General features: G+C 41.5%; 1 protein-coding gene across 1 annotated transcript; it reads right to left on the reverse strand.

The window, feature by feature from the left end:
• Positions 1–2,771: 2,771 nt before the first annotated feature.
• Positions 2,772–5,263, reverse strand: LOC119719471. Its single transcript, XM_038188944.1, has 3 exons — positions 4,986–5,263; positions 4,460–4,593; positions 2,772–3,514 (listed from the first exon to the last, which is right to left on the reverse strand). Exons 1-3 carry the CDS (start codon positions 5,038–5,040, stop codon positions 3,242–3,244), a joined length of 462 nt encoding a protein of 153 aa, XP_038044872.1. The 5' UTR covers positions 5,041–5,263; the 3' UTR covers positions 2,772–3,241.
• Positions 5,264–17,045: the final 11,782 nt, after the last annotated feature.

Here is a 17,045-nt window from a genome sequence, read left to right on the forward strand (position 1 = left end):
GGCCAACAAGCTGACAAATTTGCAAGGCTTCAGACTTGAAACCGTTGGAGTGAGCCCCAGACGTAGGTACATAATGCCCTCAGTTTCGTTTTTGTGCAGTAAGTCCCATAGCAAGGGCTGTCTGTGCCAGTCGACATGGCTCTCATGTGTCGCAGTCTAAAGGAACCTTAACATGGATGGATTTGACAAACTATAGCTTGTTGGATAGCGGATGAATAGGCCAACAAGCTGACAAATCGGCAAGGCTTCAGACTTGAAACTTTTGGAGTGAGCCCCAGACGTAGGTTCATCGTTCCCAAGCCTGCATGTAGCCATTTTACAAGTTGCATCCATCCATTTTCTCAGGCAAATAGGACCAATTTTTCAACCGTAATTTTATCAAGCCTGCTCTCGCTGAGATGGAAGCCTAAAAATCAGGGAGTTGGTGTTTGGCTATTTTTACACAATTTCGCCGTTTTTAAAGCCAAACTGTCTCCCTTTTGAAAAGAAATTTCCCGACATCTTACTGATGAGGTGTCGGACTTATTGTCCTGAAGCCCATCGCCATTTTGAAAAACGATGCCTACACGTTATGGTAAAATAGAGCGCTTTAAAGGGATCCAATTTCATTAAAATTGAACGGAACTACAAGCTCACAGTCCTGAGCACGGCTTCTACCCATATTTTTTTAAAACCCTCAAGTTCAGGGCCCACAGAATTGTCAAATACTGAAGATTTTGAGGACATGCAAATCGTGATTTGGCCGGCGTAGGCAATTTCGGACCGATTTACTGGTCTGCTACCTTACTCTATGGCGGCGTCGGACTTATGATACGACGCGTACGGTGCGCCTACAGCATGTGCACGGCCGGCTCGCGCTACACATCCCCAGGATCCGTGGGAACCCGTCTGTGAACCAAGGTCCGCGCCAGCGCGACCGTTTTAGCCGATTCTCGGCTAACTTTGACAGAACTTTTGTTTAAAAGAATGAGTTTGACAGAAAATTTGACAGAATGGATTTTGTTTTGGAAGGTTTCAGCATATGGAGGTACAATTGTTGTTTCAGGCAGAATGCTGCAAAAATGGTTCTGACAGAAAAACAGCTAATTTGAACCAAAATTCGTACATTCGTTTAAAAAAGTTTCAATCCTTTCAAACAAACCCTTGCGTAATGGGAGAGGTTCTACTTCTAAATAGATCGATCTATCACTGGGAAACGGAATTTGTCGTGGCCGGATCCACGTACGTTTTGCCTGAAATTTACCTATGTTAATAATTTCATAACTATCTTTATGCGACTATAATCTGCATGTGATTTTAAGTGTCTATAGCGTATTTCGAGTAATGGGAATTTGGCAGATTTTTGATAAATCTGACAGATTTTTGATGTGCATTTAGCAGAATTTGGCTCTCTGACCTTACGGTCACCCTGGTCCGCACCGCGCCGCGTTGTGCAGTGAACGTGTGTGTACATACTCTTTGGTACGTACGGATCTAGGGCCCTAGGCCTAGTATCATTACTATACTTTACTACTAGTCGTGAGAAGGGGCTCAACCTTAGCTGAGGAAAGTTCGTTTTCAGCCAATAGTCAAGCATGGATGTCAAGTTTGATGGCAAAAGAGCGTTGGTTACAGGAGCAGGAAAAGGTGTGATTATCGTTCAAACAAATGATTCTTAGGCATGTCAATTGTCATTTATCTATTAAATGCTCATCAGGATTTCCAATGCATGGCAATAGGCCTGTGAGTGTGTAGCCCCATAAATGTGGCCTATTTACTGGACTGCCTCCGTAAACATAGGCCACACATCCACATGTACAAAAACGTGTCGCCAAATTTTGATTTTCACATTTAGGCTTAGTTTGTAGGTTTTTTTTGCTTTAGAAACATACTAACCCTCTTTATAGGCTAGTCAGAAAGTGCTGCCTTTTTCAGATGTCCATTTTTCGTGAAATTTCCAGATACATTTCCACACGTTTGCGTATCAAAATATTAACATGAAATTTCACAAAAATTAGACATCTGAAAGAGGGGTAATCCTTACTTTTAGGACCCCGTTCCTATATAGGAAGGGAAAGACTCACCAAAACAGTTGACTAAAATGACACTCAAAATTGACATTCTGATTTACTCTGATACTTCTTGGCACATCTGAACAATTGGCAATGACACCTTCTTGAATATCAGTAGGTTTAATTTTGTGGAAAGAGGGCAGGGCTTTGATTTATGAGGGAAATTCAGGGGTAAAAGACGACGATGACAACCAGAAAACATGAGTCAAAAACCAAGATGGCAAACGCGAAAGCTCGATGCGATGAAAGCTCGATGCTGATTGGCTGATAAAAAATAAACATCTTATTTATTTTTAGTCTGGTTCCTAGACCAAAAGATTCAGGAGTAGTCAGAATCTTTTGGTCTGGGAACCAGACTAATTAATTTTTTTAGCAGCCAATCAGCATCGGGCTTTCATTATGTAGGGCTTTCACGCGTGTGAGAACTACAACATGCACGTCTTCCTGCGAAAAAAGGTATGAAAGTCACATTTTCTTCGAAAGTGCTTTCCAAACAGTTTATATGAAGAAAAAAGACTGCTTTAGCCTGCAAAAGTCACTTTGGTACTGGACAGTCATCTGCAAAAGTCAGTTTTGAACAGAACTTGTAAAAAAAATCGAGGTGTCCTAAAAGTAAGGATTACCGAAAAAGGCAGCACTTTCTGATTAGCCTATAAAGAGGATGAGAATGCTTCTAAAGCAAAAAAAAACCTACAAAGTAAGCCTAAATGTGAAAATCAAAATTTGGCAAAGTGCGACACGCTAATCGAGGGGGCGTGCCCGGGGGATGTTCTTTTTTATGGGGGGGGAATCAGAGAGGTCCTTTGTATGGTAATCATTTGCAGTCGATTCAAAGTCATATCAAGGAGCCTGTATCCAATATAACATATTTGGCGCGGTTTAATCTTCATTGCAATATCTATTTTGTGGAAAGACATTGACAACTTTTGTGCATGTGCACTGTTTCATATTATTCACACACCAAGCATTATATATGTATCTAACCACTTGAAGCAAGTTCCACACAAATATTCTCCCCCTAAAATAGGTTTTTTTCATCTTCAATTCCAAATAGGATGGTATCAAAGATGTAGTTTCTACCAAAACCAATCACACAAATTATGTATAAAATAAGAATTAAAAGTTTTGGTCTACGCAAAAGAATCCGCGAAGCTCTTCTCGGTACAGATTTTCTTCTTTTTTTATAGATTTTAATAAATCTTATGACCAAAGATCACTATGATGCCAATCATTCCTATTAGTCCCAGGCCACACCCCTTGCATGTCCAAACTCCGCCCACTGGCCCCGCCCCGTTGGTGCCAAAGTCCGGTTCGTCGTCGTTGCATAGGTGTGATTGACAGCAGGAGCGGCAGGGCCCCGAGCGTGACAGCTCCAGGCAGGTCGACTCCTCTGTGCACTCCAGCTCTGTGGTGCACCCGCGCTTCATGTAGGACCGCACCCCCGCATGGGTGGTGACGTCCGTCTAGGGAAAAGTGGGCGGGAAAGGAGACATAATTATTGATATTGCAACCGATAAAGCAATAATCAAAGGTGGCCATCGAATACGAAATGAGATTTACATAATACAAGCTTGTGACACGCCCCTACCGTGACTAGGTCGTAGCTTCATCATACACGCGCAACTGTATACTAGCGCCCATTGGCTAACCACTTTGCTCTATACTTCAGATTCCAACGGTTCCAATGGTTCAAATGCTACGTATGTACAGTGGGCATGGTTTAAACTGAAGTAAGGATATTGGTTATAGGCCACAAACCCTACCCACCTTTGGTTGTGTTTATTTTGTCATAATGAATCTGACTGAGCTACCGTGGTCACGTGACCAAAGGCCATGATCTATTGGTCAATGGGCATTGTTTAATTGACGCAATGGAAGGGTCCATTGCAGAAAAGGGTTGGGTAAGGAGACTGAATTATAAGAAAACGGTGAAGACCTTGTAGAAAATTGCTTATTTGAGCGGGGAAAAAACTGTTTAGATTTATTGCGTACGCCCTATCATGGAGCTACATGTATAAGGCCGGCCCTATGTAATTTAAATACAATTTTGAGAGTTGTGGTTTATTTGATCATTTAAATATAGCGAGAGACCGGTTTTGAAAACTACATGAAACGTTCGTCGAGTGTCCCAGCAATGTCAGTTGATACTTGTGCAAGCTTACACACAGAATGAAGTATAGCCCTCTCGTCCCCAGGGCTTCCCACAGTCTTAATGCGCGCCAAGCATAATAATGACGCCTGAATTAATGATGAGGTTGATCGGCCGAGCAGAATAAGTAGTTGCGCAAGATTCAGTCGACATGATCAAATCATTTTTGACATTGAATATCCAAATGTACTTATTTACAACAAGTATTCCAATTTGGGGCATGACAGTGGCATTTTAAATGGATACAAGTGTCACTTACGTAACAAAATGTCTTGCATTTTGTGGTGGAGTTGTAGTCTGGTCCCGTTTCGCAGCTCGACTCAGGGCTGAGTAATGACGCACAGTCGTAGCATCTAAACTCTGCGGCGGTAGCAAGACCTACGAAAATGCAACCTGCATAAAAAATGTCAACACTTTTTTCAGTGAATGTTTAAATAATTTCATTCTTCATACGTAATTGGTAAAAATAAAAAAGACATTTTTTAAAAACTAATTAAACAGGGCAGGCCTATTATACCTTTGTAATGTAATTTCTTTAATATCTGTTCTTACAGAATGATTTTCTATTACAGAAAAAACATTTTTTAGACGAAATGATTTTCCGCTTAACCTTTTGAATAATAGTACAGACTAACAAAAGGTATGGGAAAAACGAAATCAGTAGGCATAAATGAAACAATGATGACATTAAGGGAGAAAATAAATGGAAAACATGTAAATTATGGAGGTTCAAAAGTCAAAGAAGCTTTAGTAGTTAGAAGGGAAAATAATAATGAAGGACTTACACACGACGATCCCAGCGGTTGCCGCCCACCTAACTATCCTTTCGCCATGCCCCATGCTTTCATCCACCGATGATCGACTGCTCACACAATTTCAGTCGATCAACATCACTCCTCTACGCCAAATCCTTTTAGTTTTTGAGGAAAACTCAAGATATTTTCGTGATATTTTGCTCCTTTGCTCTTCAAGAATTCGTCAGCACATGCGTTGAGTGGCCGTGTATTATGCCTCCGTGCTGAAGTCTGATGCTTAGGGTACGACGGCGCACTGACGTGTTACAACGGGCGACTTCTTGGCGCTTAGGGAGACGCGATCGGGCGTGAAAGTGTGAAAAAGTGCTGAGTATGTGGGCAGAAGCATAACATGCGAGTGAGTAAAAATCAAACTATTATCGACATTGTGATTCAAATCGATGAAAACCTATGATTTGTTTTAAATAGTTGATTGGTGCTTAATGCTAATATACTGTTCTATTAGATGAAAAAAGTACATGTAGATACATTTCTACTGTCATTGTCTGCAGCTCGCAACTACATTATTTAAAATGCAGTACAATCCAGCATAGTTAATACACCGTTTTTATCGGAATTTAAAAAGTGGTTTGATATCTGCAAGTTTTAACAATCTGCCCTGTTAGGGTTTAGGGGAGTGCGGCATGGTGGTTACATTGGTAAGGGTCGGGATCAGAGGGTCTGGGGTTCGGATCCAGCTGGTGGTTATGTTGTGTCCTTGGGTAAAGGCACTTCACCCCCCACTCGCCCCTCTCAACTCAGGAGTATAAAATGGGTACCGGCCGTACCGGCATTAGCAGGGGAGTAACCTGCGATGGACTGGCATCCCATCCAGTAAATCGAAATTATCCAAAGTCGTTCCATGCCAAGGATACCGAAGACAAACGTCGGTCTGGTGGGCCATTAGCTCGTGACAGACTTAATTAACTTTTTTAAGAGTTTGGTTTAATCTGAACCATTCTGTAATACCAAGCCACATGGTGCATGATAAGTTTAATAATCTAATTCCGTAATTATTGTAGTGTAGTGTAGTGTACCCCATAATTAAAAGCGATTGACCTATAACCAGTTTCTTCAGACGGGAAAACATGATCGTCCTTTTAGATGTACTACAAATTATACCAAAAGTTGTTTTCTTCAAGTCGTAATAAAGGTCATGATAAAAAGGTGACATTTTGCTTTGGTATATGACGCCTTTTGTCTACATAAAAAAAATGTGCTTGCTATCGTCATACGACGGATGATGAAACACTGCGCGTGTGACCGTCCTTTAATGGCGTTGCCCGCTCGCACTCGGGGGTTACATCGGCCGTTAAAAAACAAATCCATGGATTTTGCAATCAAGAATTAGCAACTCTTGCTCCAAAAATAGCATTGAGTTTCCCTGGATACGGCTTTGCAATTGCTGCTTGGTGATATAGGTAGTAGCCCTTAATGGCATAATAATTAGTGCACTTTCAAATCAGCTGTCCCGTAGAGATTTTCACGCCATCATCTTCCGGAGGCGGTATGTTTTCTTGTGGTTTTCCCCTCTGTTTGCTCAGGGGAAATTGCTGCCATAAATTGCTTTTGTGGTGCGCTGGATGATGGTCTTTATGTGCAGGTGCTCTTTTGAAAGGAACTGAGTTCGAAGACCTATTTTACTGAAACAAAACAACTTCCTGAATGTTTTAGTGTTTAAAATCAACAGTAGGCCTAAAAACATTTTATTGTATGCATTTCTCGAGGCAAAAAGGGATAGTCAATATTAAATAGAAATTGACGGGGTTTTTTTCTATCACTACAGGAAACAGCCGTCACTGCATATAGCCTAACTTGCCTTCGTTACTGTTGAGCTCATGAGCGTCCATGGTTAAATAAGTAAAGTCTGCGTGCGTGAAAAACTAATCCATTGGAAAATTCCAAAGACACAGGTCTCATTTATTTGGGTTTCAACAAAATCACACCAAGTGAACCGCCTCTACCGACCCCTCAATTCATCGATTGCAATTCGTAAAATATTAGCAACTCATTTGTTATTTGAATATCCACTATTATCAATGCATGTTTGCTCACTTCAGGGTATATCGTTCATCTAATGAAATTGTATCGTTATGCTCTGTAGTTTAAATAAAAGAACTATAGACATTCCGTTAATAATTCACCGTGTGATGAATGCTTGAATGACCATCCTTAATTAGCTCTATCTAGCAGCAAGAAGATAGGGTTCTATCCATTCAAATGAACAGTTCGTTTTATACCTTTGGCACAGTGCCAGGGAAAAAAACATGGCAGCCGCTCCATCAACGCCACTTTGACATTCGCGCCCTTTAATACTATTGAAGGCGTAATACGTGACCTAACTGGCAATAATCAAAATGTTAAAGTTGTCAGCGCCAACGTTGATCTCTCCACTAGGAGATTAGTGATGCGGACACGATTTAACTTCACCTCATGCATGACGATATCTCACAGCAATCGCCAAGATCGCAGGCCGCCCTCTATAACTATGGTACAACCTCTAGTCATTAATATGTATGCTTGTGTCGTCATCAGTAGCATACCTCACCTCGTCGCCGCGAATAGAGGTAGATATGAATATGCATTGTGTCGCCAAGATGGCCTCTATAGTAGGTGTGACCATTATTGCAAAAATGGCACCATTATTGATAATGGTCGCACCTTGGGGTAAGCATGAATATGCATGTTTACAACATTAATAAGCAACATTTTCCTTCAATCTTCATTGAAGATGTAACAATTACAAATTTACAGTACGTACAGCAACGTAATTGACTGCAGAGGGCGCCCTTTATGTCATTCAAATGATTACAACCAGTTCCACAGTGTTTTTTTTTTTTGCTTCTGAGTTCGAACACCAAATTAAACGTGCGACTGCACTGGTCTCCCCCGTTTGATGCTAAAGGCAAACACTTGCACGTGTTCATGCGCAAAATGTTCCAGCAATACGGGTTGGTAGCTCATCAAGGAGGTGTTCCAACGATCGAAAGCATCGCCGTGAACATTATGGCTAGGTCACATTTGGTAATAGAAAACACCAGAAACCATATCCAGCATTATGACGTAGAACCTGCGACACTCTACAGGTACAGCCGATCTACGGAGCCTCGGGCAGTGTACAAACAAACCCCGGGATCAAAGCAAATCAGCTAGAGACGGGCTTAATTTTCTGCCCTAATAATTTTTCCATCCGGCACCGGCATTTGTCAACATCGAAAATGTTAGAATTGCGCACGGAAAACGCTGCCATGGCAACGCGGACGAGAGAAAGTTCAACTATAAATGACAAAGTAAAGGCTCTCCTTAATTTTGCCCCTTAAGGCGCCACTGTAAAAAAAAATGTACGGTTCTACGGTGCATTGGGAAAAATCAGATAAATGTTGGTAAATGCTTCTTGATGCTTTAAATTAAGCAGATTTGCAAAATGGATATACAGATGCACAGTTGGAGTCTGTGGGATGATTGCTAGATCCATGATACTAAAATGCTGCATATAGACATTTGTGATTATAAAGAATGCCGTCTAGCCGCCGTGTCTCCGTTGTGTATTGCAGCTCCACTTGCTCCTTATAACGTTTAATTAAGTAAATAGTTTCTGGGGCTTTCAATTTTAGAATGTTGTAGACGACCACTGAAACGTCATGGTTACTTGCATGAAGAAATGAAAATGGTATCTCTGAAAGCTGTGACGGCCGGTGTTTTTTGGGGCGTGTTCCTGACTGTGAACTTCTATAGGTAGACCACAATACTTTGTTCACAAATTGGACGTTGTGGTCACGTTTTGCTAACTTTTAGCAAATGCTTCTCTTCCTTATTGCATGATTAATTGTGTATCTCTTAAAATGTGATTGGTGCAAAAGTATAGTCACATGAAAATGTGGGCCAAATATCAGGCAAAAACTGCTGAAATGTTTGGGCTGCCTGTCGATTGCCCGTAGGTATGACGTCACATGTAGTAGGGTCTATATGCAGAACAGAAAACCATTGTGTCATTAAAATTGAAATAATTCCATCAAAGTAACATCACATATAAAGCACATTTTTGTACAAGCCCTGGACTGTCTTAACCACAGGATCATGCTATCTACCTTTCTGAGTCTCAATTGTAATTTGTCTATGTGCCTCTGTATTCACGAAGCACTACAAATTGTCAATGATGATGAATTGTAATGAATCATGCATGAAGTTTCAGCTGTTGCTCATACAAGAACCTCGACTGGCGCGCGTCACAACAAAAAAAACACTCACGAAATGCCGGAGAAAATCCAGTATTTCGGTTGCCATGGTAATTCAGCTGTTTGCCGTGTCCGCGCCTGAAAAAAAAAATCATCGGCTTAAAAAAGATCAATCCACTTGATTGATATCTGGTAGTTGGGAAAACAGGAATCACGTACGTAAAGCGTAGGTTGGCCAGATGGGTATTATCTAGAGTCTAATAACACGCTATTTACAGATGTGCCCTTTAGAAGTTTGATTTCAGCAAGATAAATGAGAAAAAGGAACGACCTTTTTCTACCGGTAATGATATTGCAAACTACGGGTGATAACACCATGCTGTATGATGATGCACATCTTTTGGTACCTATTCTAGAGATCTCTGAACATTTTAATTCTTTGATCACGGCGCCCAGCTTAGCATGTATAAACAAGTAGAGAATCAATTAATGTTCGTCCAAGAGGGCCAACCTGGTGTCCTCTTTCCAACTTTCACACTGGCTGACTCACCGACTAACCGGGCAGTGTTATTGTATAGGATTACCCCGTGGCTAATCAATGGGCAAAATCCAGCCCACTGTGTAGACCAGTGAATATCCATTCAAAACCAAAAGGATAGAATTCTGTGCGCTGTTAGTCTGGAGCAAGCTTTACCAGCCTTGCTTAGAGTGCTATACCAAGATTCCAATCATGGGCTTGTAGCGTTCCTGCATCGTGTCTCTCATCTTATGGTCTATCACGCAGTCTTGGCGCTTATCTGGGCTCCGCAGGTCATAGAGTTAGTCTTAATACAAGCCATCACCACGCCGACACCTTTAACACCGATTTGACATGATTGTAATTACTGCTAGCGATCCACAAACTTTATGTTCAATTTCCCCCTTGTCCCTCGGGAAAATCTTGCCAGGTAACACGCTTCGCATATTGTGATTTGACTTATCTGAGGTCGAGCCGACCCGAAGGAACGAACTCGATCATTCATCTTTCCGTCGCGAGGTTTGTTTGTATAGATGTCACCAATTAAAATAATAACCTTTGACATTTTTGCTATATTTAGCAGCTGAATGGTGGTTTCCACTTTCCAGTCCTCGGCGCGGCTTCAGATGCGCTACATCTTCGACTCAAGAATCACGTTGAAGCCGTAAAGGTACTGTGGTTTCATTATTGTATGATTTGTAGAGCAAAACGTGGACCAATACTGAGTAACAGTCCCTCAATTCAGGGACCTTAACCTCTCCCGAACCCGGAGACGTAGCCAGGATTTGGAAAACCTCAATGACCCATGCACTTTTGGCTTTGTGGATCTAAAATAATTATATAAATAATGACTACGTTCAAATGATAAAATAACGCTGTAGAAATGACAAGATTTTACTGACCAACATATCAGAAGATGACATGATGGGAAGATAATTATGCAATGATCGGTCTTCAATCTCTGCAAAGACTACAACAAATGACAATTTGCACAAATTTAGAAGATGGAATTTCAGCTCATATGATCTGTCGTTGACGTATTACGGTCGTTAGAACTGACCATTAGTTGGATCCAGGAAATGATATCCACCACAGAGCAACGGCAGAATGCGAACACGCGGAGGAGCCGATGCTATCATTATCTTGCAGGCTCTGCGATCGTCCCTGCATGATCGTTTGCTTAGGTTAATCGAATAGCCCAATAAGCCTACAAGATATCGAAAGTTACAGCTTCCGTCTACTTGACTTTATTTAACACGGTGAACTATTCTCTGGTGAATCGGTTATAGGAAAAAAAACCTGGGCATTTTTGGGCCGTGTAGTGGCATCGAAACAAGGTTACAAAATGGGTATTGGTAGACCCACGCCAGTGTTTTTCTTGAATTTCTTTGTAGGAAAGCACGCCCCCTCAGTGTGGAAAATTTCGCTCGCGCTCGCTCTTCGGCGAGTAGAACATTTTTGCTTCTTAGTTTTCGAGTTCAAAAACATTTCCTTAGATTAATTGTTTTGTCAATTTGTACTCTACTCAAGATATAAAGGTGACAAAATAAACAAAACAATAATTGCATATTAACGTCTTTGGAGTTGCAGGCATTAGGTCCAGTCTAAAGTAGTAACTTTAATGCATTGCGAAAATTATGCTCACCAAAAGACGCATTTGTGAAGCCCCTCTGCATTGAACATTAGCCACGGCACTATAACGCTTGTTCCAAGAACCCAATCAAAACGTCACCACTGCACTCTGTTATATCCACACCAGAGACACACTGCTCTTAACTGTGTGAGAATAAAAAGGAAAGGAAACTAAAAGTAACATGCTGGATAGCTTAACAGTCACACAGATCTTTCGATCTTTACTCAAGAAGATCCGAGTTGTTTGCTTTGCTCGCGTGGCGTAAAAGGCTGAAATGGAAGTGGTGCGAGTGGCAACTTAGTCAGCGCGCATCGCCGGTCCTGACAGGCCGTCGAAAGCGACGCCTCTCCCGTTAAGGGTCCTGGCCCCGAGACGCTGATGTTTTAAGTGTCTGCGCATCGATCTGGCTCGGGCATACAATCCATCAAACGGCGTGAAGTGTCAGGACGAAAAGTGGGTCGGATTGTGAACTGCGCCGGAATTTGATGTTTTATCGGGAACCGAGCAGTTACAATAAATCTAGGCAATATTTGCAGGGCTCCTCATTCTCATGTTCAAGGAGAAGATAAAATTAATGTGGTTTGCTACGACAAAATCGGCATTTTCCATCAAATTTTACGCAGAAAGATATTGCTACCATAAACTTTCCCAAATCCTTCAAACTCTTGGTGGCAGCAATCTTAAAAGCGGATGTAGACCATAACATGTAATAATGGATGGTTTCTCAGATGTACGCACAACAATGCCTGACTACTATGTTCAGCGTGAAGAGCATAAAAAGGAAATTTTAATATTTTTGGTGGGTCTCAAAACCCGCATGTCCGGAATTTGGGACACTTCTTCAGGCATACAACCGTTTCTACTCATTACTGTCCATTACTTTTGGAAGTAACATGTCTGCTACAGTATCGAATAAATTTCTCTTCCCCCCCCCCCCCCCCACCTTCAGAGCAACTCACCAGAACAACAAGAAAGAAGAACACTTTTGAGTGGTCCTGCAAATAGGAACAACACATGGAACAAAGAATACAATTCGGAAAAATACCTTAGAAGAAAAACACCGCGACCCAGACATGCCAGGCCAGAAGGAGGTTTTCAGGCATAAAGGCCAGAAACATGTAGGCTGAGGCCGATGGTAAGTCAATTATTTCTGTTTCAATGTAGGATATATATTGGGTTGTTTTCAGTATATTCTTGACAATAATTGTGTGCTGCAAAGCAAAACAATACAATTAAACTTGACACTCCACAAAACAGAATTGTTTTCCGCGTGTTAACAACACGTAGGCCTACGCTGTGGCGACACATCCTATACGAGCTTTTAATTAATGTGTTTAGGACACTAGACATGTAGGTCTGGTGTCAACAACGAAGCGAAAACAACCGGATTATGCTGCCTACACAGTTTGTCTCTGGGAATTGTGAATTCTTTACTGATCAAATAAGATCGATTCAATATGCATTCATCAGCGTTACTAGCAGGGGCGGCGGAACCGGGGGGGGGGGGGGGCTGGGGGGGGCGTTTGCCCCCCCCCCCCCCCCCGATTTTCTCAAGTGTCCCTTTTGCGGCCATAAATGTGCCTCCTCGAGCAAATCAAAAATGCCCATAAAGTATCTTACTATTTCTGAGAATTTTCCCAATAATGGTAGAGATATTTTTGATCTAAATGAGGAATATGAAAAGCAATTCCCAAAACCCATACAAGACGCCCTGAAAATGGGCACATAATGTATGTTTAGCATATAATCATTGGTTTTGAAGAGCGCCCCCTATGTTGGAAGATGGTACCAGCCCCCCCCCCCCCCTTTGGGTGCCCCCCCCCCCCCTTTCCAACCCGTTCCGCCGCCGATGGTTACTAGACAAAGTATAGCTCTCTGTCATGTAATAATTGGTTTTACATTCGATGCCATATTTTAATGAATCTTGATGTTTTAAACGGTCAGCGGGCTTCACTCCGTGGTATGTTTACCTTTTATATCTCGTCTTGACGGTATCTTGTTATGAAAAATTACTAATTTTTTTTGACATGTTTGGAGAGCTAGTTAGTCTGGCTACATTGTCCAAGAAGTTTGAAGTCCGTAGACCCAATATTCGTGGAGAAAATGTGAGATAAGCAAGAATATTTCGCCCGAGTTTGTTTCTGTGTGTAAATGTCCATAGAGTAGGATGTCAGCGGGCTTCACTTCGTGGTATGTTTACCTTTTATATCTCGTCTTGACGGTATTTTGTTATGAACAATTCCTAATTCTTTTGACATGTATGGAGAGCTAGTTACTCTGGCTACATTGTCCAACAAGTTTGAAGTCCGTAGTCTAAATATTTTTGGAGAAAATGTGACATAAGCAGGAATGTTTTGCCCGAGTTTGTTTCTGTGTGTAAATTTCCATAGAGTAGGCTGTGAGCGGGCTTCGCTCCGTGTTGTGTTTACTTGCTATATCTCGTCTTGACGGTATTTTGTTATGAACAATTTCTGATTTTCTTTTGACATATATGGAGAGCTAGTTAGACTGGCTACAACGTCCAACAAGTTTGAAGTCCGTAGACCCAATACTCGTGGAGAAAATGTGACATAAGCAAGAATATTTTGCCTGAGGTGTAAATTTTCCTAGAGTAGGCTGTCAGCGGGCTTCACTCTGTGGTGTGTTTACTTGCTATATCTCGTCTTGACGGTATCTTGTTATGAAAAATAATGAAACAATTATATATGATAGGGAATATAAAAAATAAGGGCCCCGAAAAATTTTTGTGGATTCTAGATGCTCTGTGGTGCGATCTGAGGCAATTTCTGACCACTTTAACCAATGTTTTTTTTTGAGGAAAAGATGGTGGTGTACTCATTGCCTGCCTTTATTGCGATGTCAAATAAAAAAAATAAAAAATGGTTTCGTTTGGGGGGGGGCATGGCCCCCTTTGCCCCCCCCCCCCTGGATCCGCCCTTGTGGGCAACTTATAGATGAAGGAGACAATTCAATGTCTCCTGAGGTCGCAACTCCTATTTAGAGGCAAAGTTTTATGTCTCAAATCGGCTAGATAGATTGCTCTTGGTGCACAACATAAATGATAAAAAAAAATCGTTGAGGTTTGATAAGGGAAAATTGGGAGTAGAGGGATGATTAATGTCGGAATATGTTGCGCACAACCCTATGGGGATGTCTCACTATACCTTTCCTGTAATAATAATCCATGTTCATTATATCGCTCATAGGCTTTTCCATTAAAATATTTTGATGATCTCCAACCATGTGTAAAACATTAATAGAATCCATTTAATACCTGTCCTTTGGTAGCCCATATTGAATCAAATTATGAGACTGACGAGATGGTTAAAATATTCACCTCCCCAAGCGAAGTGACGTCTATCATGCTCAGAAATGACGTATTATGTGGTTTCAGCACAACTATTTCTTGCCATCGAAACTCCCGGAGCCCACACGAAACGGAGCTCGGAAATGTCACGGGTATCGAATGCTTATTGCATCGTTTAGAAGTGACCGTATATGCGGGGAAAAAAATCGATTCTTGCAACTCGATATCCGGGCTGAATACTCAATCAGGCTAGCGAGCGATCCATCTAGGTCTATTCTGAAGTCGGATTGAAAACTAGGTGGATTTATGTCCCCCAAACCTTTTAAAAATCATTTGTGATGAAGATCTAGGGTTTGCGTAGAAAGTGTGCATCATCCAATGTTGCGTTAAAGGCTAGTGATAGGGTAGAATAGGGTAACCTTGTGTCCTACTTTTACAGCGAGGTAAGAATACATGATAGTGATTAGGGTGGTATCAAGGGTGATTAGGGTGATAGTGAAGATAGCGTTAAAGCTATAGAAAGATTGAATATTGAAACAAGTGAGATGGGAGGGGTTGATAACAGTGATGTTCACACCGAGGATGTTGACATGGTCAACAGCTGCCCGTGGCATGGCATAATATAAAAAAAAGTGGTAAGGGGGAAGGGTGCTATGCAGGGAAGGGAGCAACTAGAGCGTATCTCGGAAGCTAGTGTGCATGGATGAAGTAGGTGCGTGGGGCGATATGTAGAGGCGTGGTGCTTCAATATTAATGAGGAGTTGTTGATGGTCAAACTCGCTTAAATTTTAAGGGGACTTTTTTTCAGGATGATGTTAGTATACAAGTATACAATCAAATCATGAGAGTTGTGAGTGTGTCGAATGTTGGCCTCTGTATTGGGTTCCTTGTACAGATTGGGTGAGACCAAGAGTGTAAACGTTGGAGTTCACATAATTGATAAACCTTCAGTGTCTTGTTTAATTAACTAAACTTAGGCCAACTAAATGTTTTGTGCGATAACATTTTGCGATAATATAGCATCAAATTTATGACTTGATGTAAGAGCACTGCGAATGCTATCTCTCACTTCCAAGGTGTCGTCTTTTCATCTAACATACTTGTTGTAAATTCTGGCTTCAAGTAAAACTTCAACATTATTGATAACATAAAAAATCGAATTTAAAACATTAAAATGCCTGCAAGTGTTTCTGTCATACCTCATCTTAAAACCAAATGTAGAGCTTTAAAATAATCAATTTGATGAGGCATTTGATTCGGGGATTACATTTTGCAACACCTTTGATGAGACATTAAGGTCATCACTGGCGAACCGTAACCGCGACGCGTTGACCGCGGGGTAAAATGTCGCGACAGACCAGTCAAGTTGACCGGGGCTCCTAATCATGCGCGACTGATGACTTTTCGCAACACCTTTTCCCTTTGCAATAACAAGCTGAACTAAGGCCTACGATGCACAACGCCTACTCCAATACCACCAGAGATATAATGATGCGATTAGCGAGTAATGACCGCCTGCGATTGGTGGAAGGGCGCCGGGGATGTGGGCGAGGGTTACCGAGTAAACATGTTGTTCGTCCGACCGTCTATCAAGAACTAGACCAGTCAGCTTGTTGATCGATAGGTTTGGTCGGCAGCTGATAGGAAAAGTATTCATGGATGTATAATAATAAGGGAAGATTAAGACTATCCGAGACTGTATCGTAATGATACCAATCTCACAGTATGAAGTAAATGGGTCGATTCAGAAAAGTACGACTATTTCAGTAGCCTTATGCACGAACACGGAAGGCGCTATTTACATTAAAGCTTTCGGAAGTACCGGTACTCCAGGAATACCAAAGAATGCTATTTAAAAGTTGCCAAATTTAGATGCTAAATATTAAACATTTTGTGGTATCCAAAAACTGTTACATCGTGAGAGACTACGCACTGTAGTCATTAGGGTGCAAGCTCCTGATTTTAAGCGAGGAGTTAAAACCAACCCAGAAATCTACACCATTTGGTGTTACTTTAACCTTTTCCCCCGCAACAGACATTGCGTGTCTCGGCTTGACAGGCTATTCATTTTGCTGTACCAGTGTTTCTTGCTAGCTCTATTCGCGTCATCATTTCAAGTGCACCCTTACATTAGGGTTACCGGGCGTGCATACACGTGCACGCACTTCAAGTGTCGAAAGATGAGAACAGTATTTCTCGCACAAGTTGGCGGCGATGTTTTTTTTCCCTTGCTTGCCAAACTAGGATATTCAGGAATGTGCCCTCTGGTTAAGCCAGGGAGTTGAAACCAAAGTAGGTCGAGGGTCCTTGATGTTTTATATATCTCCAATGGGCAACTCCAAGGTAAAGTTTCGAAATCTGGAGTCAAATGTTGTTTTTAAAATCAGGATTGGCCGAAAATGCTCCTGGCGTTTTTGAC

This window comes from Patiria miniata, unplaced genomic scaffold (genome assembly GCF_015706575.1).
Source record: "Patiria miniata isolate m_02_andy unplaced genomic scaffold, ASM1570657v1 HiC_scaffold_8, whole genome shotgun sequence".
NCBI classification, from domain to species: Eukaryota; Metazoa; Echinodermata; class Asteroidea; order Valvatida; family Asterinidae; genus Patiria; species Patiria miniata.